Below are 27,479 nucleotides of genomic sequence, written 5' to 3'. Positions count from 1 at the left end.
GGGTGCTCAATTTTATTCGTTGCACAAGGACCCATGCCGACCATGCTACGCCACTTTATCCATCTACTTACATTTAGATTCAAAGACACACGTAAGAGACTAATATAGAGACCCAGAGACTCGCTTAGAGAAACCCAACGCAACAGCTAAGCTGTCCAGTGCAGTGGGGGGGGGGGCACGGGGGGCACGGGGGGGCACGGGGGGGGCACGGGGGGGCGGCACGGGGGGGGGGGCACGGCCCGATGGTACCCAGGCACCGGCCTATTAAGAGGAGGAATACATTGGACAGGAGGGATGGATCCCATTTAGTACCAACGCGACTGCTACAGTATACATAAACTGTCCAGCATACAACGCAGCGCCGACGTGTCATCATGTCTTGTTCGCTGCCCCTTTCTGCTGCTGCTGCTGCTGCTTATTCTCCTCTTCCTCCTGCGCTCGCTTCTTCTCCTCCTTGAGCTCCTTGTAGCGCCACTTGGGGATTTCCAGGAGGTGTTTGTCCGTGTTCTTGCGTCGGCGGCGCCGCATACCTCCCTCGCCACCGCGGTCCGCCGAAGCTCTCCGCCTGCCGGGCGGGGACGCCTTGATGAGCTTGACCCGGGGCGGCTCCCCGCTGGGACCCACGCTGTTGCGCCGCCACACGTTCACGGGCAGCGATCGCGTCCGTGCGCCGTACCTGACGCGGTAGCTCCCCGTCGCCCCTCCACCTCCTTCTCCTCTCGCGCCACTTGCGCCCGACGCGGGCAATGCCACCCCGACTCCACCGCTCGCCTTGGAGCAGATGCTGACCCGTCTGTCGGGCCGCCTGCGGCGAGGGCTGTGCAAGCCGCCGATCACCAGGACGTCCGTCCTTCTTGGAGCGCGGTGGTCGATCTTGCGCGCCGCCGCTCCGCCGTTGCAGCTGTCGCTTGCCATGTCGAGCATCTTGGCCAGCTCGGGCACGGAGACGCCGCGCTTGCCCACGGCAGGCGGGCTGTCCGGGCACAGCGTGGTGCACGCCGTGCTCACGAACGGGCTGGCCAGGCTGGTGGAGACGCGCACCATGTGGTCCAGCACCCCGCCGGCCTCGGGGTCCTTGGGGAAGTTGATGGTGAGCGTGTCGCGCAGGCACTCGGACAGCTTCTGCATGCAGGTGCGGGGAGCCACGGCGCGCGCCACGAGTGCCGCCAGCGAGGTCCACTCCGGGCAGAAGGAGGCGCGCAGCTGGTCAGGTACGGGCCGGCTCAGCAGGCGGCGGATGGCGGAGGCCGTGTCCCAGCGGCCCGTGTGCAGGGCCCACTCGGGCGGCGTGAGGCCTCGGTTGGGGTCGGTGGCCGTGATGTCGGCCCCTGCCACACACGGTCCACGTATCCGCATCTCATGATTAGCACGGTTGGCAACGTACGGTGGGAACATAAGTTTAACGTGCGTACGTACACGATGCCCAGGGTGGACATTTGGAGAAACAAAAAAAAATAGGGTAATCTTAAATGAAACATTAAGACGTTCTATGATCACCTTAATGTTGAACTTATTTCGCACTGCACGTTGCCAACCGTGGGAACATTTATCCAAGCGTATAAATGTCGTTCATTGTCACGTGTATGAATATACCATGTGGAAATAATACAAGAAATATATTTAAAACATAAAAACGTGCTTCTTCACATGTGATGGCTGCTCTTGTCACAGCACTCTTTGGAAGTCTCTGTAGCAGTATATACAACCTCACGTGTCCGGTTAAAACTTTATCTGGAACTATTACAACTATGTTATAAAGAGCGTTATTAGAGAGCAGAGGTGTGAGGGGAAAACAATAAGCTCCATTACCAGCCTCAGCCTAATTGATTTTACATCTAAAGTCAAGTTGCAATAATGCGAATTAAGTGATGGAGCTGTCTCTTCGTATTTTAATTCTTAGATTATAAATAATAAGATGAAGAGGCTATAGTTAAATGTGTTTTTTTATGATTACATATTTAAGTATACTAAAGGTTATTAATATATTTCATATGCAGACACGGAAGGACGTCTCTATTAAGTAGCACCTGAAATCATTGCTCGTTTATACATTATTTCCTATTTTCACTTGTGCTGAAAATGTGCAGTGAACACCTACGGGCTTATCTGTCCATGGATCGTGATGATGATGATTTTCACTCACCCACTTGTTATCTACACCCCCCCCCCCCCCCCCCACATTGTTTTCGATTTAAAGCGCCGCAAAGTGATACAATTCGTCCGTGAGATAAGGAGCGCCGAATAATCGACGTTTTGCATTAGTTGACAATTGTGCGACCTTGCTTCCCATTGGCCAGAGGCCTCGTGCGTGCATTATGACTCCACATGTCAGGGACTCATCTGTCGCGCGACACCATCTTGAGATATTATGTTGAAAAGGCGCTTTATACTCCTTATTAGTAACATTTCATTTAAGTTTAAGTTTCATTTTAAAAACATATGCGCGAAAACAATTCTATAGAGCACACCGAGGCAATACGTTTCGCAGTATATGTTGCCATACCTGTCAACCCCTTATCAGTGCCTACCTTATTACAGACAAATTCGGACCTTATTGGTCTCCCCGTGCCCCTGTAAATCTCAACGTTTATCCTACAAAGTCCCATCACAAGGGAGAAACGCAAACATATAGACATTTTTTTTGCCCGTATTGAAATGGCTGTATGGTCCTGAAAACTCAACTTCCCTGTACAAGAATACCGGTAAACCGAATGAGTTGACACGGTATGCAATACGCACATCGTGTATATGTGGTTCAAGGGTGGTTAAGTGATTAGTCTTGCACGTTGCATGTATTTGATCGTCTTTCGTTGATGAAACATTAATTCGCATTTTTGTCTACGTGTTTGAGCCTGTTCTTTTTCTGAAATCAAATAATGTTGCAACGATTGTGCACATTGTAGTTATACGTATATGTCATGCCGTGAAGACGTGCCAGCCATCTCGGTCAACCCATGGGCACCTGGGTTTGTCCCGTGACCTCCTGTCAGCGAGCCTTCGACACTTCACGTGACGGCCTCAAGGTGCACCTAGCCTGGCACAGGCACTGCGGTGACGTCACCGCCACTTAGTGGCGAACGGGGGCTGCTGCTGCTGTTGTTGATGTTGTTGTTGTTGTCGCTGTCTGCATTGCGCTGGGAAGCGTGCGGCACCTGAGAGCATGAGGGCAGTGACGCAGTCGCTGCGACCCTGCATGGCAGCCTTCATGAGGGCCGTGAAGCCGTGCACGTTCCTCACCTCCACGTCCACCCCCGGGTAGTAGTTAAGCAAGTAGTTCATGATCGTGATGTGCCCTTATACACGCAGCATGCAAAGAACACGCGAGCGTCATCGCTGCAGAGGAATTCATATTCTTTCGTTCTTTCGGTGAAGTCACGTAAATAGAAAATAAAAATTGAAAATTTTAAATGAAATAAAAATTATACAAAATAAAAAAATATTTCTAGGCGTACCCCCCTTTTCTCTCTGCCTGATAACGACCGCTTGTGTTGCGATCGAAACGTCGTGAGTTTTTGTTTTTTATTTTAATTTTATTTTCTATTTTTTTTTAATTTTCTATCTACGTAACTTTGCCGAAAGAACCAAAGAATATGAATTCCTGCAGTCACGAAAGCTTTAAGTCAAAATTCACATAGCAATTGTTTTTTTTTAACAGCCCTATGTCAACCCACTGCTGGAGGAAGGCCCTACCTCAACACCGTGGCAGTCGTAAGAGCCGTTCACCATAATTCGCCACGATGGTCAGTACGGGTTGGTGTGTGGGAGATAGGTAGGGTAGGACAGATTCAGATTTCATTTGCCGCTGCCGGGAATGAAACTCAGCAAATTATGACGGCTCGTATTGAATCGTGTGATCCATGTGAATTATACTGTCTAGGCAATTATTCTTACCAACGGCAGAGATCAATTGCGAGTGATATCTGAACCTTTTCAATATTCCCCCTTTGACAACCAGCACTTACCAGCACGGTGAAGTATGCATATTACAATTACTCATGGAGCTCATGTTTAAACAGTGTGGCACTGATTTATATCATTACCTTGCCAGCAGTGAATCCGGTTAAGCGTTTGATCTTGCACCGTGTAGTGAACAGGAGGTCGCTGTCTTAACATTGAAAGTTACTGATCCTCGTCTCTAGCCATTTCAACCGCTAAGCTTGTGGTTATCCATTAGATAGACTTGCTCCACCATGGCAATGTAGAGAATACACTGCTGGCACAGGGCTGTAAGAATTATATGAGCGTCGTTCTATGCACGTTTGAACCCTAACTCACTTTGACGTTTCTTCAAAAGTGCACAACAAATATTTGCTTGCCGCAAATAAGCAGATCACCCCGAATGTACCCGATCTCATCGCAGTTATGAGCCTGGGCAGTGCTTGCATGGGCGACCGAACATGCACACACCAAGTTGGCACATGCGCTGCATCTTTGGGGCCTACGTGTGTGGCAGCAGAGGGCCGCGCAGCAAAAGGCGTGGCGGTATTGCACCAACAACCTTACATGCCCATGCCCCACGCCTTCACTGAACCTGAACTGATCAGCGCGCATGGGGACGTATCGTTAAACAGCCCCCAGGACCATCTAGCAGTGGATTGACACAATGGCTGTACGTGGACACATTGTCTTCCCAGCCGTGTATGGTTCACTCGATTGTTGTGGGCAAAATCCGTGGTTGAAAATATTCACCGCATGCAAAGACAAGCGGGGCTGTGGACGGGGCGCACACAGGCAAAAAAGTACAGCCCTGGAATTACCTCGCTCACGACACTGCTGGCGAAAAGGCCTCCGCTAAGAGGGCACTCTAGAGTCTAGACTCTCTTGTGTCTTCAGGGAACCACTCCAGATGTTTTTTGGCCTATTCTGATCCTGATTTTTCCACGCTGGCTAGCTATCGGCGACTTTCGGAAGAGGTGAGAATTTCCCCATTTTACCATACCACACACGACCTGTCAACGGAATGTAATGTACCCATTTAAACTGTTATGTGGACAGAAGTTTGAGGTGTTTTAAAGAAACCCGCCAACTATTGAAAATGCCACGCGGGCAGATCAAATCGGCGACCTGTGGATTGCAACTTCAGTGTGCTAACCAATTCACCATGGCAAGCACACCTGGGGTCACGTATAAAGTTGAATACCACCTCCACTAAAGACCAACCGTGGGAGCGAGAGTACATTCCTAGAGAGACCCCCCCCACGCCCACAACTTACCAGCTTGAGCTGCGAGGAGCAACGCAGTGTTTCCCTCCTTGTCCTTGTGATTGACATCTAGGTAGGGGCACCCGGCTAGTGCCACGACCACATCCACGAACCCGAAGTAGCAAGCCACCATGAGACCCGTCTGCTTGCAGACACGCACAGGGGTTTCCATATGGGGTTGTCAGATGTGATATTTAGAAATATATGCATACACATACGACAATACAACCTCACATATCTGACTCGACGGCGACTGAGGTGTAGGAGATTATGTAAACATTTCTGAAATGAACATCCATACAAAGTAACGGTTACATTATGAACAAATATGTTACTGGAAATAGAAAACGCCAACTGATTTAAATCACGGGGACACGTATGATACACTTTAGAAGTGTGCCAATGGACTGTATGTGAAATTAAGAATGCATTTCTGTGTGACAAGGTCAGATTTGTGAGCATACGTAGAAAATCACAGATACACCCTGCACTTTGTGTGTGGCTGGTTAATTGGTCTGGGGAGGGTATGTGATGGTGGGATATTGACGTCGAACTGTATACAGTATAAATATCTTCATGAATAAACCTATGTGTAGGATGTAACAACACACTGCTATCGGTGTGCAACGCTTGGCCGGAACCGACAGGAATGGACAATGCTTCATGGTCCCCTACAATTATCATTACAAAAAAGTCCAGGTGGGAATACCAGGTGTTGTAAGCTGGGGCTGCGAGGTGGGCAGGAGATGGCAGCACAGCAATTGATTGAATGGAGAATTGTTATCCCGTCGTCGGCGTGGTCTTTCTCTGTTTCCACAGAATCTACTGCCACCACGTGCCCAACTTTTGTACATTCGCGCATGTACTTCATTCGCACCGTACGTAGCCAACTGTGCTGATCGGAGGTGCCAGGCAAGGACAACAAACTAAACACACACAAAGTAGTTCTAAAGAAATGAGTTTTCAATTGAGATGTAAAAGTGCATAGCTCCAGTGGCTTTCAGACGGCGTTCCAGACGGCCGCATAAGCGCAACTGAAAGCACGCGATGCGATGGCCAGCCAAAAGCCGCCACCGCCGCTGCGAGGATCACCGGAGTTAGCGTGATGATGGTTTGTGCTCCTTGATGGTTTATGTTCCCAACGCAGGGCTCTCCCTCTCAAACGAATGTTGAGACTCGATGAGGATTTCTTGAATAATGGTAGTTTTTTATTTATTTATTAGCATTGCTGTGTATAGATGTGATGCATCAGATTGTACCTATCGTGATCGTGCCTCCTTCGTATATCTCTGTCCACGTAAATAAAATGAAATAAAAGTATTTCTTCCACAAACCATCGGCCCAACGGCCGTCTGGGAGTGCATCGTTTCAGCACCTTACTGAACAGTAAGGTACAGCCCTTTGTCAGTCCACTGCTGGACGAAGACCTCCCCATGCCAATCCATGTTGGTCGTAGGAGTGTTTCATTCTACTTTACTCGGCTGATCAGTAGTGTGCATTGGTGAAGAGAGAGGGGGGAGCCCGGGCCCAGTTCGTGTGCGCCACTTATCTTAGCCGTGAATAAAACAGTGCGCTAACCACTGTGCCACCGCTCTGCCCGTTTGTTATTGCCGGATAACAACGAGGGTTAAAGAAATGGTTGGTAAACAGGTAAATCGTTTCCCGATTAAAAAGTCAGGAATTCATTCCGATGAAATAGTTTAAACCGCACGGTGCGGGCGACTGCGTGATATATTTGCCTTCGATTCTCAGTTATAATCATAAAGCATAATAATACGTTAATTTAATATAGCGTAATTCATGCTACCAGCATCCCATAACGTCGCAGATTAATTATAAATAAACACGAAATCCAATATACAGCCACTACCAAGCAAATGAACACCCTACTATATCAAGCAAAATAAAAAAAATGAATAAGCCAATTTAGAAACGGCACCAAAACAAAAAACACAATCAACGAAAGCGTCTGGGATGTGTGGTCCATAAGGGCCACACACCCCAGACCACAGCCAAGCCAGGAGAACCTTCACAGGAGGAGCGGTGGTGGAGTGCTAAAGAAAATTACCACTAATTATTATCAATCGGTCCAGTTCACAGGTAAAGGTGCAGCCCTGAAATTGCTTTCTCGCGCCACTTGGTGCAGAAGGGCCTCCACTCGAGGGAGCTCGAGAGGGTATTTGTACAAGTGTCCACGTTGATAGGACGTTTTGGAAGAGACGAGCTTGCTCACATTTTACCCCACTACACGCGATCTGACGATCGACTGTGGTGGACCGATTTATATATATAAAAAACACAGATACAGATTCCCCCGTGTAACCCGAACAGACTGTCGGGGCAAGTGCTGTTAGCGATTACCGATGGAGGCCGCCACGGCACACGAGGGGGTGGGTGGCAAACACCACCCCCGGCCGCCTTTGTCTCCCCAGTGGCGATGTTTACACACCACACCAGGTCCTCATTTGAGGCCGAGATGACATAGGGGAGGCCCAGGACCGTTTCAGATATTCGCTATCACTGGTGTTAGCCATGAGCGGGAATAGAACTCGGGTCGCCGGGTTCGTAGCGCAGCGCGCTAAGTGCTACACTACCGCTCCGAACACGTGTATGTATGTACATACACACACAGCACTACTGTGTGTGGGGAAGTTAAGAAATTTGCCAATTGTTTCAATTGTCGCGCCGGGAGATCGAATCAAACTAGCGACCTCGAGATTATCTTCATGGCGGTATCCCGGGGTACCAAATAATACAAATGGCCGAGGCAATTAAATATTTTATTTCTGGGACACTATTTTTTTTCCAGGGGTGTACTTCACTCCGCGACTGGGGTACCAATCAATCCGAAATCAGTGCCACTCTGCGATGTCAAAACGCAGCGAGGATGATTGCGCCGAAACCCTGAACGCTCGCGTATGCACCATCGTGCATCGTGTACAGCTCGTCGAGATGAGTCGATTGCTGCATCGCCGACCATCAACAAACAAAAAATTACTGCATCAAGGACATTATGCAAGAGCCGGGGTAACTATGGTACCCCGGGGTACCGCTATAAGGTTCAGATCGCACACGATATGTGACGCAAACCGGTAACTGTTTATGTTACCGTTTTCATGTATGTATGTTTGTGTTGAACTTCTTTTGCACCGTACGTACCAATCGTGCTCATAGGAGGTGCGGGAGAAGAGCAACAAACTAAGCACAACAAGCAGGTCTAAACAAATTCGTTTTCGATCAAGATTTAAAAGTGCATCGCTCCAATGGCTTCCTAATATCGACAGGAAGAGCGTTCCAGACGGCCGCAGACGCGTATCTGAAAGCGCGCGGTGCGGCTGACCGTCTTTGTCCGATGGCCAGCCAAACTCCATTGCGTGGATGAATCATGCGATTATCGGTAATGCAAACAACGTTTATCAACCCGTTTAAAACAGATGAAACGCGTTGCCGCTCCTTTAGATATGTAACGACTCCGGACTCGAAGTGGAGATCGTATGACCGAGCAGACAGTGACAACGTGAAGACAGCGACGACGGTCCGAGTCCCTCTCCGCAGCCTCGAACATCCCTTCTTGCCCCGCTTTTATCCTCGTGGATCCTCTGCGGGAATTTCCCCCCCAGCTGTCTCTTTTGGACACTCTGGGGAATTTCCCGACCAAGATCCTCCAGACTTGCTGGCGCCTTGTCTCTGCATCCAACCTCGCTGACGCCCTGTCTTCACATCGAGACTTGCTGACACATTCTTTACAGATATATACATACTTAATAACATCTGTAAACTTAGGTATACTTCGTTGGTATAGCGGTGCTCAAGCAGAAACCATTAAAGCTCAACAATGAAGCTAAGAGTTGGGGACCACTGTATGCATTATTTTGGACTTCTTTCGCACCGTGATAATCGGAGGTGCGGAGCAAGGACAATGATTGTAGGAAATGATTGGTTGACTAAAAAAAACACTTTGACACAAAAGTAAACATCTTGTGAAAGCAACCAACAAGTAATTTATGATTTTTGCTTGTTCGGAATTGAAGCATTCACTCATCACTTGTGATATTGCCAGGATAAAAAAAATCAGTCAATATTGATCCTTCATATATCAGCCGCACGGCTTTCTCTGAGCAAACTCTGAACCGCAACATTTCAGTACAAGTGTTCCAATACGAGCAAAACTCTGAACCGGTTTCGACATTCATAGTCTCACTAGGAGTCGGACTTTCCCGAATTAACGCAGGTGAACTGCCGATATTAGAGGCGAGGATCTTGTCTTGCCGACATGGCTAAGGGGCCGTCTTTAAATGACGTCACGCGATTTTGGCCGATTTTTGACCCCCCCTCCCCCCTCGTCACACAGCGTCACAAAAAGTCAGACCCCCCTCAAATATGACGTCACAAAACTCTGCCCCCCCCCAAAAAAACATATTTCCATTTTGAAAATAAAACATGCTTAAAATAACTTTAAACTATTGTCATTGTAGTGTGTATTTAATGTGGCGCTGCACTCTGATGTTGTAGGAAAAAATACACGTATTAAAAAGGAGGCGTAGGAAAACTGAAATTTATCATAAAATTCACTGGAAAATATTCAACGTCTTAATAAAACTGCAGATGTTCAGAATATTATATTGAAATTCTCTTATAATTATAAAATATTAAAATTTATTATAACTATAAATAATACTTGAAACTTTGTAGTAGAACGAAGCAAAATGGAGAGTACAATTATAACAATCCCATATTCATTCCACAGAATGAAAAGCCCTGGTAGAAACATTAAAATAAAAATGTTTAATAACAATAATTCAAAGTTTTTACAAAAGTCATGCTTCTCCATTCTCCCATGGAGAAGCAAAATGCTCCTTCATAGCATAAATAAAAGGTGACCTTAGTAAATTTAAATAACCAAATAGTTAATAATGGAAATTTATCAAAATTAGTGTTGTTAAAACAATTATATTTAACTAAGTAGAACGTATTCTTAGTTTTTTCGGTAAAGTCACGTTGAAGGGAAACAACAAAATAATAAAATATATATAAAACAATAAAAAATTCTCACGACGTTTCGACCATAACTCAAACGGTCGTCTTCAGGTGTGTTGGTTTGCATACATTTATTTTTAAACGGCGCATTTATTTATTTATAAAAATGTTAGCACCACGCGCAGCGATTTGGCAGTTTATTTAGGACTAGTCCATCTATATTCTGAAAAGAGCAGGGGGGAGACGAATTTTTTTTATAATGTATGCTGTCTGAAAGCCACTGTAAGCGTGAACAATCAATTAAGACCTGAAATGGTTTATCAAATCTTTCCAATGATTGCTAAGATAGAATCCATCTTCTCGGTTGAAATTGTCTCTGTGCTTGTATATGTGGATAGCCTCATGAACGAATCTCTCATGGAAGCCAGATGGCTTACAAAGAACCTCTGTCTTGGAAAAGTCAATGGCATGTGAGCCTACTGAATTAGAACAATGATCTGCCACGGCCGAGGTGTTGGTTCTAACGTGTTTAAGGTCTGCTTTGTGTTCACGAATGCGGTCCGAGACATGGCGTTTGTTTTCTCCAATGTAACTACTACCACAGAGGCAACTTAGTTTGTAAAAGATGTGATTCCGGACCGCATTCGTGAACACAAAGCAGACCTTAAACACGGTAGAACCAACACCTCGGCCGTGGCAGATCATTGTTCTAATTCAGTAGGCTCACATGCCAATAAAAACATGCCATTGACTTTTCCAAGACAGAGGTTCTTTGTAAGCCATCTGGCTTCCATGAGAGATTCCCCCCTCCTCTTTTCAGAATATAGATGGACTAGTCCTAAATAAACTGCCAAATCGCTGCGCGTGGCGCTAACGTTTTTATAAATAAATAAATGCGCCGTTTAAAAATAAATTTATGCAAACCAACACACCTGAAGACGACCGTTTGAGTTATGGTCGAAACGTCGTGAGAATTTTTTATTGTTTTATATATATTTTATTATTTTGTTGTTTCCCTTCAACGTGACTTTACCAAAAAAACTAAGAATATGAATTACTGCAGTCACGAAAGCTTTAAATCAAAATTTAAGTAGAACGTGTTGTTTATATTTATTTTAAGTTGCGCAATTTGATGTGACGTCATATTTCTCAAACCCCACCCCTTCCCCCTCGTCACACATCGCCACAAATGTCTGACCCCCCTCCCCCCAAAGGTGCGTGACGTCATTTATGGACGACCCCTAATGCAAACGTATATTGTAATGGTATATCGTTGTAATTCAAACGAATCAATTTGCGTTTTTTGTTAACAATATAAATATCAAAATAATTAAGCAATCTCCGTTATATATCCGTCTCTTTGCGTAAATAAAAGTAATCTTTGGGATTACATAATACTGGAGCATTGCCAGAAGGCTGTGCAGCTTATGGGTAGTGTAATGCATATTTATAGGAATGGATGAGGCTTGCGGTAGGCGGTATTGTGATCGGCCTATCCAGATGCAATAATAGTGCTCCAGATATTATAAAAGATGGAACGCGTGTATATTTATAAGTTTGCCGGATTATTGGATTATGCGTGTTCATATCGTCAAGATACATATATAAAATCACATTGACAGGTATAATAACATTGAGCTTGTGAGACAGCCTAAGTAAATAGAGGGCCTATTATTGCATGTTTAAATACGTTAAAATATACATAAACTAGCATGTTTGCCCATCCAAGAACGGGTGTATGTTGGAGTAAATCTAAAATATTCAATGGAAAAATTGTTCAGCTCATGATTATTAATGAGGGTGGGGGGATGCCCCATGTGGAATGACGTCACCCGCTAATGGTTATTGGGGAGGGGTGCGGCATGTGGAGTGACGTCACCTCCTCATAGTTATTGTAGAGGGGTGCAGCATGTGAGTGACCTCACTAGCTCATGATTATTAATGAGGGGAGGGGCACGGCATGTGGAGTGGGCGACCTTCTTGTGCGTTAGTGTAAATTTCCACGTGGGCATGAATATTAATGAAGGGGGGGGGGGCTCTTTTGCAGTGACGCCACGCACGGATGTAGCACTGTGCTGCGTAGATTTATTTTGTACCGTCACTTTCTGTAAAGAAACGTCATATTTGAAGCGACTTGGCGTAATAAATTATTTAATTCAGCTCGACCTTCCTCTGCTTTCGTGTAAAAATCCACCCACTCATAATAATCGGGGGGGGGATGGGTCTCAATGTGGAGTGACGTCACGCGGGAGGGTGGGCCTCATGTGGGGTGACGTCACGCGCGGGACGGACAGACATTTCTGGGTGATTATAGTAGGTAATAATGCGAGGATTGGATGCTGTCGCGTAACTCGCGTGGGGGCATGGGGTGCCTTGTCCCCCTCGTGGCCAAATTTACGAGCTGAGGCCCCCTTGACAACCACTATGAGATATATTTTCAATAACAGTGCAAAACAACAAAAACGTATGTAATGATGATGTGATTAGGCAAGAGGAGCCGCGATATATAGCCTAGGTGCGACCGTGCGAGACAAACCAAATATTGGGGCTTCACATGACCGATTACCGCACCCCCTGAGCTAATAATGTAGTTAGGCCACTAACTGAATGAAGAGAGCAATCGCTCAGTTACAATTGCGATGATAGGAACAGCGGGAGGATAAAGATCAGCGTCACTCGACGACAGCACGAACAATGTGGAGAAGGCAGGAGTAATGCATCGCGACTCGCATCAGCGGGACAAAGTCTCCTCCTGTGGCGGCTGCTTTCGGATGGGTTCTAGGGCTGGAACGAATCTTGCTCGGCACGGTGATGAGGAGCTTCTTCTGTTGGAGGTCATCGTGCCGAACAGCACGCGCGATATAACTCGATAACACATCCGGAGAGTTTTAGATCACAAGCCTATACGCAGTAAATACACCTGTACGATTATTATGATCGTGTTCCGAATGATCAGAACCTCTGATAGGACGAGCATCCAGATTCATGATGTTTCTTTGCTATAACAGCCAAATGGCGATATTACTGGTAACATGTATTCAGTTGAAATAATATTTGATATTTTGTGCATGAAGTTGAGAGTTTGTTAATGAGAATTTTGGAAGAGAGTGATCAACCTTTGTTTCCACAGCGCTGTCAACGTGGTCTCCGAAGTCGTATTCACAGCACGAGTGTGACGTTTAATTTGATTGAAATTGAATAATCACCTCGACTCTTAGCTTCTCGGCTCCATCATCCAACACAGACACACTCTACTCTACTCACCCTGCACAGACGCTAAACAAAGTTAGGGAAATCACTTGAAACGATTCACGCTGTTCAGGAACACCTCGACATTCAATGCAGACTCGCCTGAATTTCGGACAGTTCCAATGCTGGATTAATTTAGGAATTCTCAATCAACGATTTTGCACTCTCCCGAAACAGCCTGAAGCAGTTGAAGTGATTGACATGAATCCGTTGGCGGCACGCATGCGTAAGATGAGGCACACGCGCGCGGCGCTACCATACGGCGCATCCAGCCAAACGGCGTTACCCGTCCGTTGTTGTCCACCTCCGTGACTTCCTCCAGGGTGGGGTTGCTTCGCAGCTGGAAACGCACCGTGCGGGCGTTGTTCTTTGCGCACGCCTGGAAGAGCGAGAGAGTCCCAGCGCAGGGAGTTTCCTCCTCTTCGTCGCAGCACCCCCCCTCATCGATATCCGACATGGGCGGCAGGACAGAGTCATCGGAGAGCACGCTCATGCTGTCGGAAAACTCCGACTCGTCCGAACTCCACCGCTCGTCCTCCTCATCCTCCTCGTCCTCCTCGTCCTCCTCCTCATTATTATCCCCGCTGCCACTGCCGGCGTCTTTAACGTCGCCAGCGCCGCTCCCCGCGCCCTCGCGGCTCAGCTCCGCGTCCGATTTCTCCATCGCCGCTTTGGCGGTCATCGTTCGGTCCTCGATGGGTGCTCGGTGGCCCATGCGCGTCGCGATGGCTCTGCTCGACCGGGCCTGCAGGGTGACAGCATCACGACAGCTCCGGACCCCGTCCCCTCACTCGCCCGGCCCGGCCAGAGCTTTTTTTTTGTTTGCGTCGATAGCGGCTCTCCTCCTCCTCCTCCTCCCTCCTTAAGCGGCTGTCCGGCGGGGACCGCCACGGGGTGACCCACGCCGTCGCTTTATACGATTGTGTCCGCCAGTGCGAACTTGGCAAGGCGAACGGTCGGCGCTCGGCACGCAAAGGCTTGGGGGAGCAGTGCGAGGGACACCTGTGCCTAGGTCAGACGGTGCGCTGCCGAGATGTGCGCTCCGGTGCCATTAAGGCGATTTTCGCGTTCTCGAGCTCCCGAGGGACGGATTGCTGCCTGCTTGGTCGGATTTATTCCCCAGCGAGTCGAGGCGGTGGGAGTTAAAGGGCTGGGGGAGGGAGGTGGGGTGGGGGTGCGTTGGCCGACTTGGGTTTAAACCAGGTGGAGGCGAGCCACGCGACTAGTTTACGGAGGTGGCAGCTGCTTCCAGAGGCGTTGCCCAGCCTCGCAGGAGACCGCCTGTGCCTTCCAAGTCTGCTTCTTGGCCAATATTACCGCGAAATCGGATCACGCTTGCTCGCAGCAGATTTGCAGCGGATTACTCGAAAAGGCGTGTGTGTGCTGCTTGGAATTAAGAAGGCCATTTACGATTGGCGTCGCGTTGAAATGTTCAGATGACCTCGCAGGCATGTCAAGACGACTTCGCATCATGCCGTTAAGTCGCTTTGCTGTCACACCCCTGCCACGTATGTGTGTGGTGTGTGGTGCGTGCGTAGGTGCGTACAAGAGGCTGTTGCGTACCACATTGGCTGAGTGGGCAATGCGGCGCAGGGCGAATTTGGCGACTGGGGGCGATGTTCAACTCATCGTGGCATCAGATATCGGATTTCGTGTGTGCGTCACAGGCGGCGCGGTCCCACTGAGTGCCTCGTTATCGGTCGATTAGGACACAAAAGCGCTCGATTTTGGCGGCGTGCAGCACTGTGCACTCGTGTATCTGGAATGCTGATGTCTGGATGTGTGTGAGGTTGTGAATGCTGACTGTGTACTCTATATCTATGTGTGCGGGTGGATGTGTGTACTCTGTATCTGTGTGTGTGGGTGTTATGTGTACTCTGTATCTGAGTGTGTGGGTGCCGAGTGTGTACTGTGTATCGGTGGGTGCCGAGTGTGTATTCTTTAACTGAGTGTGGTCGTGGGTGCCGAGTGTGTACTGTATCCGTTATGCAACGTTCGTCTTTCCTTTTCGGATCGCGTTAATCCTCCACAATGCACACAGTGCGTTAGACTGATAACAACCTCCAGCACGAATGGCACCGCCATCTGGGAACAACACAGACGCAGACAGACAAGCAGCAATGACAACCATCACGAGTTTAGCATCTTGGCTAAGTCTTGGAGAAAGTACTATGGGCGGACACCAATGGATACAATATATAACACACGCCGGGGAATTGATATGCCAACTGTCTCGCCCGGCCCTCGTATGCTTCCCGAGCGCTGTTGTTGTCACACACCGCCGTAGGCTCAGTTGACCTGTAATCCTACGCGGAAACCAGGTGATGTTTACATCCACGACCATACATTAACCATTAACCCTTAACCGCAATGGGCTTCGAGGCGCCACTGAATCGTCAGCCTCTCCCCACTCGTGCCTCTCTCCCCGCTGCACAATCTTTGTTTGTCAGGTGGTGTCGTGCAGCCTCGTCTCGTTATCACGTTTGTCATACGACTCACATTGGGTCGTTCTCTCCGTAGTTTTCCTTCGTAATAATAATAATGTCATTTCCCTATCCACGACAGACCGAATCTCAAGAAAACATTTTGAGGACACGTTTTTTAGCAGGGTCCTGCATGTGGAGGTTTATTTTTTTACCTCTCTCATGTCCACATCAAAGATGTTTTGTTAAATAAGTTAATTCTATTTCTCGGATCTCACATGATGCGTAAATTCATAGTGATTCGTAAGCTCATGATACATGCATAAAATTACGTACATGAGAATCGATTACTGTATTTACAATGTATGATAATTATACATATAATTATTACGTTTAGGGCTTTTGGCAAAAAGGCTCTATTAAATGCACATTAAGCATCTAAAGTTCAAATTCATTTTGTTCAACCCAAGCGAGAACGCAAGAAACTAAGGACAGTCTTATTTGAACGAGTGATATTCCTATGGGAGCGTTCACAGATGATTTCTGATTCGCATATGTTACATGTGGTAGTTCCCGTAAGCTCCCCAGTCACGAAAGAGTGCTTGCTGAATTTCTCAATTTTAAGAGGTTCACTTTTGGAATCGCCACATCGATTAATGAATCGGTGAAGAATGACGTTGCATTGAATTGCCAGAAGGGCTGGTACCGTTACACTCCTTGCTTATCGTATGATCGAGCGTGTGAAACAGAACCCTTTGACTGATGAGCGGTTCGCGGTTAGATCCAACAATCGATCACTAATTAAACAACGAAATTTATTTTAGCGCCTCTCGTGGTTGCAGCGGTTAAGTTAAAACATCTTTTTTTTACCAGGAGGTGATAAATCACGAGACCGGGATGCGTCTCAATTGCAAAAAGTTACCTGAGGCATCAAAATAGAAAATAAAAAATAATTTAAGTGCAGCAATTAAGCAAATATAAATTAGAATAATCTATTTCGCATTACGAATACAAAAAAAAATTCACACACTTATGCATGCACCGTGTGTGTGAAATTTGATATGCTTCATTCTATGCATTGTGATACGGGTGTAAACATGATTGCGTATTCCGCTGCCACGTGTTAGGTTACTAGTCGTTGATATTAGTATATATATTTTTTAATGGCGCGGTGGAGGGTCCATTAAAATCCCATGTCTGTTACACAAATACAATCTGGGTAATAGAGCAATAATAGGGTCGGGAGTTCAGTCATCGTCGCCAGTCGTGCTCTATCAACTGCTGGATGAAGGCCTTCCCAAGTTATTGCCATCCCTATGATTAGCACGCTTGGCTACGTACGGTGCAAAAGAAGTTCCACATACATCCCTCACGGTTTGTCTGAATGTGGTAAAAAATATTTTATGATAATCGTGTCTCATCACCAGCTGGTAGAGGCACGTCCGTTCAGTGGAATGATCGATGGTGACAACATATGCACATGAAGTCACGAATCTCGGTACGTTAATCGATCTATCATTAACTTTCGTGGCGCACGTTAATAAAATCGTCAAGGTCGCTTTTTATTTCATTTACGGAACATTGGCCTGTCACGTTCCATCATTTAATACTTTGATTTTCTCACGCATGGACTATACTGCAACGCTTTGCTATCTGGAGCCTCCAGTAATGTACTGTGTCCACTCCAGTCAACTATGGCTGCAAAGTTTGGTCGTACATGTTATGTATATCGTTTATTGTTAAATTTGAATCACAGTTCCTATGATCACAGTTACATTGTTTTTTAGCTTTATTTTGGTGATTTTGAAAACGTTTTGGTTTAGCCATGTTTGTTTGTTATAGTACAGAGTTAGCCTGATAACTTTAATCTAAATTGTCTTATGGTTGTTATTGTTTGACTTGCATCCCACTGGGATTTTTGCACACAGCGTTGAAATACGGTGTTCTTTCTGGAAGACTTTGCTGTTTTTTCCTGGATTTTTCTGTTGCGTGTAGTCACTTTAAGATGTTTCTGGTTCATGTTTTTGTTTGTTGCGGTTGCACCCGAGTCAAGAGCCTGCATGGCTCACAGGGTTATACCTAATAAATGAAACTGAAAACTGAAACTGAAGCTACTCGGGTTCTGACCCGAACTCATCGTACAAAACATGTCATCCCTCTTCTTCCATTGAATTCCAGGTCCTCCTCCTTACATTCAATGCCCTGAATGATCTCGCACCTCCGCATATTCGGCAGTTGTTGCTACGCCGCTAAGTTTCAACAACAACTCTGAGGTTAGCAGATTTAGATCTCCTCTGCACCCCCAGAACGAAACACATGTCTATGGGCGGCGATCTCTGGGGATTCGCTTCAGTGGAACCCGGACTGTGGATCTCTCTGCCGAAGGCTGCCAGGGAGTCCGCTTCGATTGGAATCTTCAAGTGATTCCGCCTAAAAAACATTTATATCTCAGAAGGCGTTTTCTATCTAAACTCAGCCACTTCTTACCCAACCTCACCCCCATTGTCATTGATGTAAATCGCCTTACATTTTTGTTGTTGTTATAAAAGGTGCTATATAAGCTTTAACCATTATTATTAATCTTAGGGGTAATTAAAATGCAACAAAAGGATTTAAATGTGAATCCTGCTATTTTTAATAATATGACATTGTTTTGAAAACTTCAGTAGTTTCATCTGTCATGTCCATATCAAAAATGTTCTTAAAAATATATTAGCAATGAACCTAAAATCTGAGTTCAGGCACTCCAGTAGAGTACTAATTAACGTTTCGATTTAAAGCTTTCGTGACTGCAAGGATTCATCTTCTTTGGTTCTTTCGGTAAAGTCACGTAGAATGAGAATAAAATAATAAATTGCTAAAATAAAATAACACAATAATATTCTCACGACGTTTCGGCCACAACACAAGCGGCCTTCATCAGGTGAAGGGGACGACACTGTCTGGAGGACAGCGCTGGTTAATAACACGCCTGGAAAAAAATAGGCACGGTTTGATTTCCAATCTGCATGATTTGCAACACGAGAATGCGGTTGACGAATCAAATACAGGGGGGAGCGGTGGCACATTGGATTGTGCAATGCATTCTGAAAGCAATATATCTGAATTCGATTCATGGCCATAACTTAGATGAGTGGCCAGCTATATCTGCATCGTTCTGGGCCCACCCGCCCTGACGAGCGTGATGAAGTATGTTCAAACAACCCCCACGACCGATACGTGACTGCCAGCAATTTAATTGACGAAACGTAAACGAGTTACAGGACCACTAGATTCTCACAGCTGTTAACAAAAACACAACACATTCGTCAATAACACTGCCCCTAAAGAGGTAACGTGCACAGTAGGCGACGTTTATGGAATTGGCTCCTGCTACTATGTAGATGGGCCATTGCCCAAACGTCGCGTGTTATATAATATATTGTTTTAACCTTCGGGCAGCGTTGCGTACGTACGTATGTATGTTGAACCTCTTTCGCACCCTACGAGGTGAACCATGCTCGTCGGAGGTACGGGGGAAGGACAACAAAACTAAACACAACAAAGCAATTTTAAAGAAACGAGTTTTCAATATTGATTTAAAAGTGCTAATTTATACTCGCTTCCTAATATAGAAACGGAAGAGCGTTCCAAACGGAAGCAGAACTGCGTGATGCAGTGACCGTCTTTGTTCGATGGCCAGTCAAAAGCCGCTGCGAGGATGACCGGGGTTTGCGTGATGGTGGTTTATGTTCCCTGACGAGGATCAAGAAGGTATTGTGGTTCATTTGTGGTTAGCACTTTTTTTTGTTACAGGTATTTTCGCTTATGCATCACAGCTAACGTAGCATCGCCAGAAATAGCAACGGACGGCTCAGTTTGCTTAATGACTGACGACATATCCGGCACTTACATAATCATTTTAGAGCAGCAGGGCAAGCCGAGTAAATAATTAGCCCAGCAAAGCATGCAGTCGTAATAATAGCAACGATAATAATTACACCATCGCACAAAACAGGAATCGATTCAATCGTTTTTTACGACGTCAACATTTGTTCATTTGCGTTGATTGGTCACTCGTGCATTTTTCATTGAGATGGTATGGGGGCATTGCATTGACCACGAGGCAAAGAATCGCCTTGACATCAGGGGTGGAAAAAACCTATTTTTTTCAGATCAGAATTTGAGGTTTAAGGTTCAAACCTTAATAAACCTTAATAAACCTCATGGTTTTTTGCAATACTCCCAGATCAGTACTAGTCCTCCTCCGACGAGTCCATGTCGTTGTCCTCGGACATAGAACTGCATTCGGCGAACGCCGCATAGTTGCTCTTGAGGTAGACCAACTTCTCCACCGAACTGAGCACCAAGCTCTTCCTGAGCTTGCTGTGTATGAAGCCCATAGTTGAGAAGTAGCGCTCCGAGGCTGAAGATGATGTCGCCATCGTGAACAGCTTGACGCCGATCTTCTGAAGATCGGGCCAGGCCACGCCGTCAGACTGCCAATACTGCAAAGGTGTCTTACGTCCCTTGAGCAGCATAATGAATCTAAACCCGCCGGCATCCTTCTCCTGCTGTGCCGAAATGACGTACTCGGTGAGCTGCATAAAGAGCGCCTCTCGTCATCAATCGCCGTCTCATCGTCGATCGGTGTCTCCAGTAAGATGTTCTCCAGCTCTTTTCGATTAGCTGGGCTCAAGCCCTCTTCAATGAAGCGAGGATCTAACAGATACGCCGGTCCATGGGCCTTTCGGTACATGAACTGAAAGCGACTTGCTGCCAACTTGATCAGGTAGTTGATCTATTCAGTGCTCGCATGACCGTCTTCGTGCAGCTTGGCAAACTCAGCAGGGAGGGCGTGAAAATCCGGCAAGACTTCAGAGACTTGTACGGAATCGGATTGATATTTGACAATCAATGCGTCGATGGGCGTGTGAATGGCAAGGGACTTCTGCAACAAAGAGACGAAGTCGACGCTCGTAATGATGGTCTTGATTCGCATATGCTCGCATTTCTGAGCTGCCGTCCCCTTGATGAAGTCGCGAGCTGTGACAATGGAATGCAGAATCCTCTCTGACGACAACAGCGTCTCGCAATAGCCTTTGATCATTCTCCAACGTGTAGGAGCTGGCCAGAGCAACACTCGAACGCCAGCGATCATCTGTTCAGCCTGCAGCTGTGCCTTGAGAACGTGACTGTTGTAAAACAATTTGACCGTGTCCTTACACCCCACGATGAACTCAAGCAGGTATTCGAACGGATAGTCGATCGGGTATGTGTGTTCTGATCAGCCGGCTTTCCTCATCTTCGTGGCAGAGAATATGTCCTTGACAAGCAAATGGAGACCATGCGACGTACAGCCTTGGAAATAGGAGGATGGGTGAGCCTTTGAGAGCTGTTTCCACGCATTCTTGTTGCTGGATGTATTGTTGGTGACCGCACCAGTGAATGTAGTCTTCGGATGCGACACCATCACGTTGAATATCCGAGGCAATCCAGTCAGCATTGTGGCCCTGCTCTCCAGTGGACACCAACTCGAGAAACAACGTCGTGGACGGCGATGTGACCATGTAGTTCACAATCGGATCATTCTTGATGTTTGACCAATCATCAGATGTCAGGCAATGGACTTATTGTCCAGGACGGTGTCAACCTTCTTTTTCATGTCGATGTATGCCCTATCGAGCTATGGTCCTGCCAGCCTCTTTCTGTTCGGCAGCACTGCATCTGTGCGAAGGGCCTTCACAGCGATCACCAGGTTCTCCTCGGCCCGCTGGAACGATGTGCCCAAGACAAAGTAATGCATTGCTATGGCCTGCTCAAACTTCTCCTTTGTTCGCTTATCGAGCTTGGCTATTGGGTGATCTTTGATCGATCCTCGCTTCATCGACGAAGCATTCGATGTACATGGAGTTGAGCTGCCGCTTGCCTTCGATGGCTTTGCCCGCTTCTTGTTCGGCGCATACCACTCGGGATGATCATCTATCTCGGTGCCATCCATTTCCCTATGAAAAGCGGCGCATGCATTCAGGTGACTCATTGCCTGCTCGCTCTTCTTGTGATGGTTGAATCTGGTGCGACAATGTTTGCAGATGGCACTCTTCAACTTGTGTGGTTCCGGATCATCGGTGAAGTAGCGCCAGAACTGGCCCATCGAGCATCCTCTGGCCTTCCCTGCGTTCGCCGATGCCTCGTTGGCCACTCCATCCTTCTCCGCATCGGTCACTCCATTCTTCTCCATCACAATTACATCACTATCACATTCTTCGGGATCGAGTAAATCCTCATCCAGGTCCTGATCCATTATCCTGCTCGCTGTGAAAATTGGGTTCGTTTGATAACACTAGTAACTCAGTAATGCCAAGATTTCTGATTTCCGGGCTCCGGCCTTCCGCAGTCCGTTACTTCAGTCAGACTTCCTGCAAAAACTAAAATGGCGTCTTTTTATGATAAACCTCAAAACCTCACCCTATCTGACCCTTCAGGATATTGAGGTTTTTTTTTTATTTAAACCTTATCCAATTGTTTTAAACCTCGCCTTGCCACCCATGCTTCACATGTTGTAACTGGTGAGGGCTTAGGAATCATTCAGGCACGTGTCGGGTGTGTTAACAATTACAGATACTGTAAGTAGTAATACCATCTCATAGGATGATGCCGTGGTGCCATCGTAGGCACACTGCAATTGTAATCAAAGGGTCGCCGCCTCTGTCTACCTAAGCAATATAAATGGGTACACCGAGGTCGATGGGCCGCGAGTTTGGCGGGATAAAGTGTGAGTACTTCAACCTCTTTCAAGATGTGGGGCTAGCGTGGAAGAGTAGGCCTGGAGCTAGCGTGGAAGAGTAGGCCAGGGGCTAGCGTGGAAGAGTAGGCCAGGGGCTAGCGTGGAAGAGTAGGCCTGGGGCTAGCGTGGAAGAGTAGGCCTGGGGCTAGCGTGGAAGAGTAGGCCAGGGGCTAGCGTGGACGAGTAGGCCAGGGGCTAGCGTGGAAGAGTAGGCCAGGGGCTAGCGTGGAAGAGTAGGCCAGGGGCTAGCGTGGAAGAGTAGGCCAGGGGCTAGCGTGGAAGAGTAGGCCAGGGGCTAGCGTGGAAGAGTAGGCCAAACCACCATCTTGAGGGGGTTCTCTAGAGCTCCCTCTAGTGGAAGCCCTTCCACCAGTCGTGGTGTGAATAATAAATTGCAGGGTTGCGCCTTTATCTTTTACAAACTAATAACAATAACAATAATGATGTTCAGCCTTTTGTCCATCCACTGCTGGAAGAAGGCCTCCCCGCACTGTGTCGGTCATAAGGGTTGTTTGACCATACTTCAACCATGCTGGTCTAGTTCAGATATCAATCGCCACCTATGTTGACCACGTCCGGGAACCCAATTCAGGATTAACGGGTTAATCGTGCTCTGCGCTAACTACTGCGCTACCGTTCCAACAAAGACGGCCTTATCCAGCCCTAAGATAAGGCTGAATGGTTGAGAGAGGATGACAACCACGGAGATGAAAGTGGGCTTCGGCGAATTGTTTGAGACTATTGACGGAGTCCCAGTTAAAGCAGAGAACACGCCTGAGAAGTTGGCTACTGCAGAGCTGGAGCGGAGATATTAGCTTGTGTGTGGGAGCTAGATGGATCGTTCCTTTGCAACATACTTGAGGAGGCCTTTTTTCACGCAGTCATCATGGCTGATGATTGCGAATAGCTTTTGATTCACAGACCTGCAGGTATTCCATTTTTGTTCTGCAGAAAAATCCAGCGAATGATCTCGAACAACACCCAGCGAGACAAGGCGTTCATTATCACAATTGTGAACATCAATGCTGTACTTGTTAAAAAAAAAAACCGTATAATCGCAGCCAGGCAAGTTTCCAAAGCTGCGTTGAAAGGCCTTTACACTTTGGAGATGCCACTTCTAGGTTGTTAAGGATGTTCCCCCCTCCCACAAAACCGAACTGTGCACCCCAACCACGTGTGCTCTGCTCATTAAAATGATCGCACGTGTGAAGTATTCAAATCCACATGAACGGAATCGCAGCATGCAAACAGAACCTCTAATAATTCAGTGACGTGGCTATCGAGTGTGCAACTGCACCGGGGGGGCCCACGGTGCCAGAGTGGCCACCGGTGTCAGGCTACGGGGTGGTGGTGGAGGGGACGGAGGGGGGGGGGGGATTGGACAGTGGGTGCCCAATTCATCCCTTGCAAAAGGGGGGCATGCCAGCCCTGCTCCGATACTGTAAGCATTATTTGGGCTTTTCACGATTTTGAATATTCTCGTATAGAAGGTTAGTCTGATGCAGAACACAGGCAATTCCATCGCTACTATGTATCTTACACACCCGCATTGTTCCTGTGAATATTTGACCTTGGAATCAGCCAAGCCATCTAACCAATATTTCGATTACATTATATAATTCGTACCTCTATCTCATGACCGTGTACGTAATAACGTGTTAATATTTTCCCTTCGTTGAAATCCACGCACTGCACACTCTGATTAACTTACAGTGCGAGCATGTGCAACAGGCATGTGCGGTGCAATTAATCCACGGCTAAACTGTGTTGCCCCGGACTACGAAACGGGAAAATCTCTCCATGGACTCCCATGTGGGTATCACCTGCTCAAGGCGTCGACGAGCGCACGATTTAGTGCTATTATTACGATTGCATTGATTTGGTGCTGACCATCGCACCATTTGTTGCTGCAGTGAATGCAACTTGCTCAGCCCTTTGTCAGTCCGATGCTGGGTTAAAGCCTCCCCCGTAAGAAGAATACTGCATAATGGGATGACAGCAATTCATTACCTAGAATGTGTTCCTCTCCAACACTGAGACAGACCGACTTCTAACATGAGACCTCAATACACCTTTTATAAGTAGATGCAGTCAGCCAGTCGTAGGTACCGCGAGGAGCAAGTCATCGCTTATAGGAGCACAACTGGTTACCGTGTGATATACTCGAAAGCTGCAAATGCCGTAAATGTGTTCTCAATTAGAATGATTCATATCTAAATGACTGGCAAGTCTTGTACATGCACAGCTCTGTGGACACTGGCGGAGCCAGTGGGGGTGGGGAGGCACGTGCCCCCCCCAATGATCCGATCGAAATCCCTAATTTCGATCGGATCATTGGGGTTTATTAGTAATAAATCGGAATTTTGCGACCCACACTGCCACTGTGTAGCATATTATTACGTGCCAGGGACTCTATGGGATGATAGGACAATAGTCTGAGTCCATAATTGGCAATAAGTAATGGCAAAGCAAGTGACTCAGAATTGTGCGCAGTTGTGTATACAGTATACGACTTCCCTGAAGGCATCAACACCTTCAGCGAGCGCGATGCCGATCACACAACGTGGTTCGGATTCGACCCTCGATCGATGGCTGCGCTATCGCCGCACACGCGTCAAATAAAAACCAAGGGACAAGTCCTTACTTACTAACAACTCCTATCATTTTTCATTGCTGGAGGGGTTGCCCCCCCCCTACCTGAAAATCCTGGATCCGCCATTGTCTGTGGATATAGGTGAATGTGTGAGTGTTTGCAAAAAATACTGACAAAAAATAAGGATAGGAAGATTGATGGTATTGTGGTTAGTGCACTGATTTAAAAATCACAGTGACCTAGGTTCGATTCCTGGCTGTGATGCCCATCACCACAAGTTGCAATTGCAGGTGTGTGAACCTGGGTCAGGTATGTATGTATGTTGAACGTCTTTCGCACCGTATGTATCCAACCATCCTAATCGGAAGTGCGTGGGAAGCACAATAAACTAAACACAAAAATGATTATTCAATCCAACTGTGTCTAGTTTTGAGTGTTTCCCTTCATATACGTGGGTTTTTTTTTGAAAAGTACTCCAATTTACTCTCACATACAAACATACTGAATAAGAAATTATCCCAAAATCCCATTGCAGGGTCCCCTATTAAAAGCAGTTCTAAAACTTAATGCGGCTTTCTTGAACAATAAAGGACATCGTCATTATATGTTCACAGCCTTGCTCAAATAATTCCCTTTAATAGTAACTATAGGGAACGTATTCTTAGTCATGGCATGGCTCAGGCTTGGCTCAAGCGAGCCGGCTCAAAGCCATGCTTAATTTGAGCCGGCTCTGAGTATGGTCCCTGCCACGCTCAGGATTTCTATGAGCCCAGTCTGAGCCAAGCCACGACTGCACTGCTTCTGCATCTTTGAAAGATAGCGGCTCAAGCCTGAGCTGAGCCGCGTTAGAGGCAAAGCCAGAGGTGAGTCGCCACTAATGATATGGTTCTGGATGTTAGCCATGTTACCATAGCCATAACGATAACATCAGAGCTAACAATAGCCCTAGCTCTATCCTTAGGGCCAATCACAGCCCTGACCTTCACATGAGAACCCTAGCCACAACTAAGTATAGTGCTAATCCTGTAAGCTACTTTGGGACGCTTTCCATTGCATATTAATTGGGGTGAAGTGATTTGCTCCCCGTGATGGTTTGATGAATGGCCATGATTCGGGGTCGTGATTCGATTAAAGAATCGATTCATGACAATGAACTCAGCATCAATGGCAAATAAGTTACTAACTTAATTAACAATATTATTATATGTGCAATTTCCATCATGAAGGTATATGGGAAGTGTGAGATTCTCTCATTTCATGAGGGTAGAGTTATCAATTGTTTTGCCTATGACCAAACAACCCAGAATGCACAAAATCTTAACAAATCTCAGAGACTAATTGGGGGTTGAGCCTGGATGGGAGAACCGCGTGCGTAAAATGTGTTACATGCTGCTGCGGGGTTATGTGGTGGGCAGGAGAAGGCAGGGCAGCATACCTATTCTAGATTTGACGTTTTCGTGACTGCAGGGATCCATAATCTTTGGTAATTTCGGTAAAGTCACTTAGGTATAAAATAAATGAAATCACGACGTTTCGGGCGCAACACAATGATGACGGACGCTTGCTTTGTGCCCGAAACGTCGTGATTTAATTTATTTTATACCTATGTGACTTTACCGAAAGAACCAAAGAGTAAGCATATCCATTGTTGTACTGCACTATCTACTAGCTGGCTGAAACATGGTCAAATAAACCCCAACGACTGACACAGAGTAGGGATACCCTCGTCTAGCAGTGTATTGACATGTACAAGTACATTTACAGGGTGTTTGAAATAAATGGACCCAATTTAAAAGCAGTATATTTCACGATGGCAACATGTTACAATTACACAAAAAAAATTACACACGGTTTAATGAGTTATCAAGTTTTACTAATCATTTTATAAATGCTCTATGTGCTCTCCACCTGCTGTACGGACAATATCGAGACGATAGTTTAATTCGTCTCAAACGCCTCTCAAAGTGTCTCCTTCCACTGAAGTCACCACTGCCGTGATTCTGTTTTTGAGGTCATCCAGATTAGTCGCTAATGGTGGCACAAAAACACCACGGGTCTTTTGTGCCACCATGCTCTTTGACATTGGCGGATCAATGCTAAAACGACGTTGAACGCTGCACTGCAATTACGGATTCAGTCTTGCTGAACTGCAGAACACAAAACGCCTTGTGTGGCGGGGTCGCAATCTTGCGAATGACTGAGGCAAGGGGCTGTTTGTGCGCTAGGGAGGCATCTAGCGGTAATCATTTAAAACTCAATGCCCCGCCCTT

At 46.7% G+C, this 27,479-nt stretch overlaps 1 protein-coding gene across 1 annotated transcript; it reads right to left on the bottom strand.

The window, feature by feature from the left end:
• Positions 1-218: 218 nt before the first annotated feature.
• On the bottom strand, positions 219-16,056 carry ANKRD33B (ankyrin repeat domain 33B). Its single transcript, XM_032956829.2, has 4 exons — positions 13,714-16,056; positions 5,214-5,343; positions 3,153-3,293; positions 219-1,328 (listed from the first exon to the last, which is right to left on the bottom strand). Exons 1-4 carry the CDS (start codon positions 14,140-14,142, stop codon positions 373-375), a joined length of 1,656 nt encoding a protein of 551 aa, XP_032812720.1. The 5' UTR covers positions 14,143-16,056; the 3' UTR covers positions 219-372.
• Between the last annotated feature and the right edge of the window lie 11,423 nt (positions 16,057-27,479).

This window comes from Petromyzon marinus, chromosome 19 (assembly GCF_048934315.1).
Source record: "Petromyzon marinus isolate PM22_M1 ecotype Great Lakes invasive population chromosome 19, UKy_Petmar_22M1.pri1.0, whole genome shotgun sequence".
NCBI classification, from domain to species: domain Eukaryota; kingdom Metazoa; phylum Chordata; class Hyperoartia; order Petromyzontiformes; family Petromyzontidae; genus Petromyzon; species Petromyzon marinus.
Note: the sequence above shows the minus strand (reverse complement) of the source record. Positions and strands in the feature narration are given on the sequence as shown.

Coding starts and splice junctions, on each gene's coding strand:
- ANKRD33B (XM_032956829.2), bottom strand. CDS start 14,142: ATGGGCCACCGAGCACCCATCGAGGACCGAACGATGACCGCCAAAGCG. Junction 5,344..13,713: donor AGGTGGACAACAACGGACGG/GTAACGCCGTTT, acceptor GTCTGCAAGCAG/ACGGGTCTCATGGTGGCTTG. Junction 1,329..3,152: donor CACTGCCCTCATGCTCTCAG/GTGCCGCACGCT, acceptor CGTGTGTGGCAG/GGGCCGACATCACGGCCACC.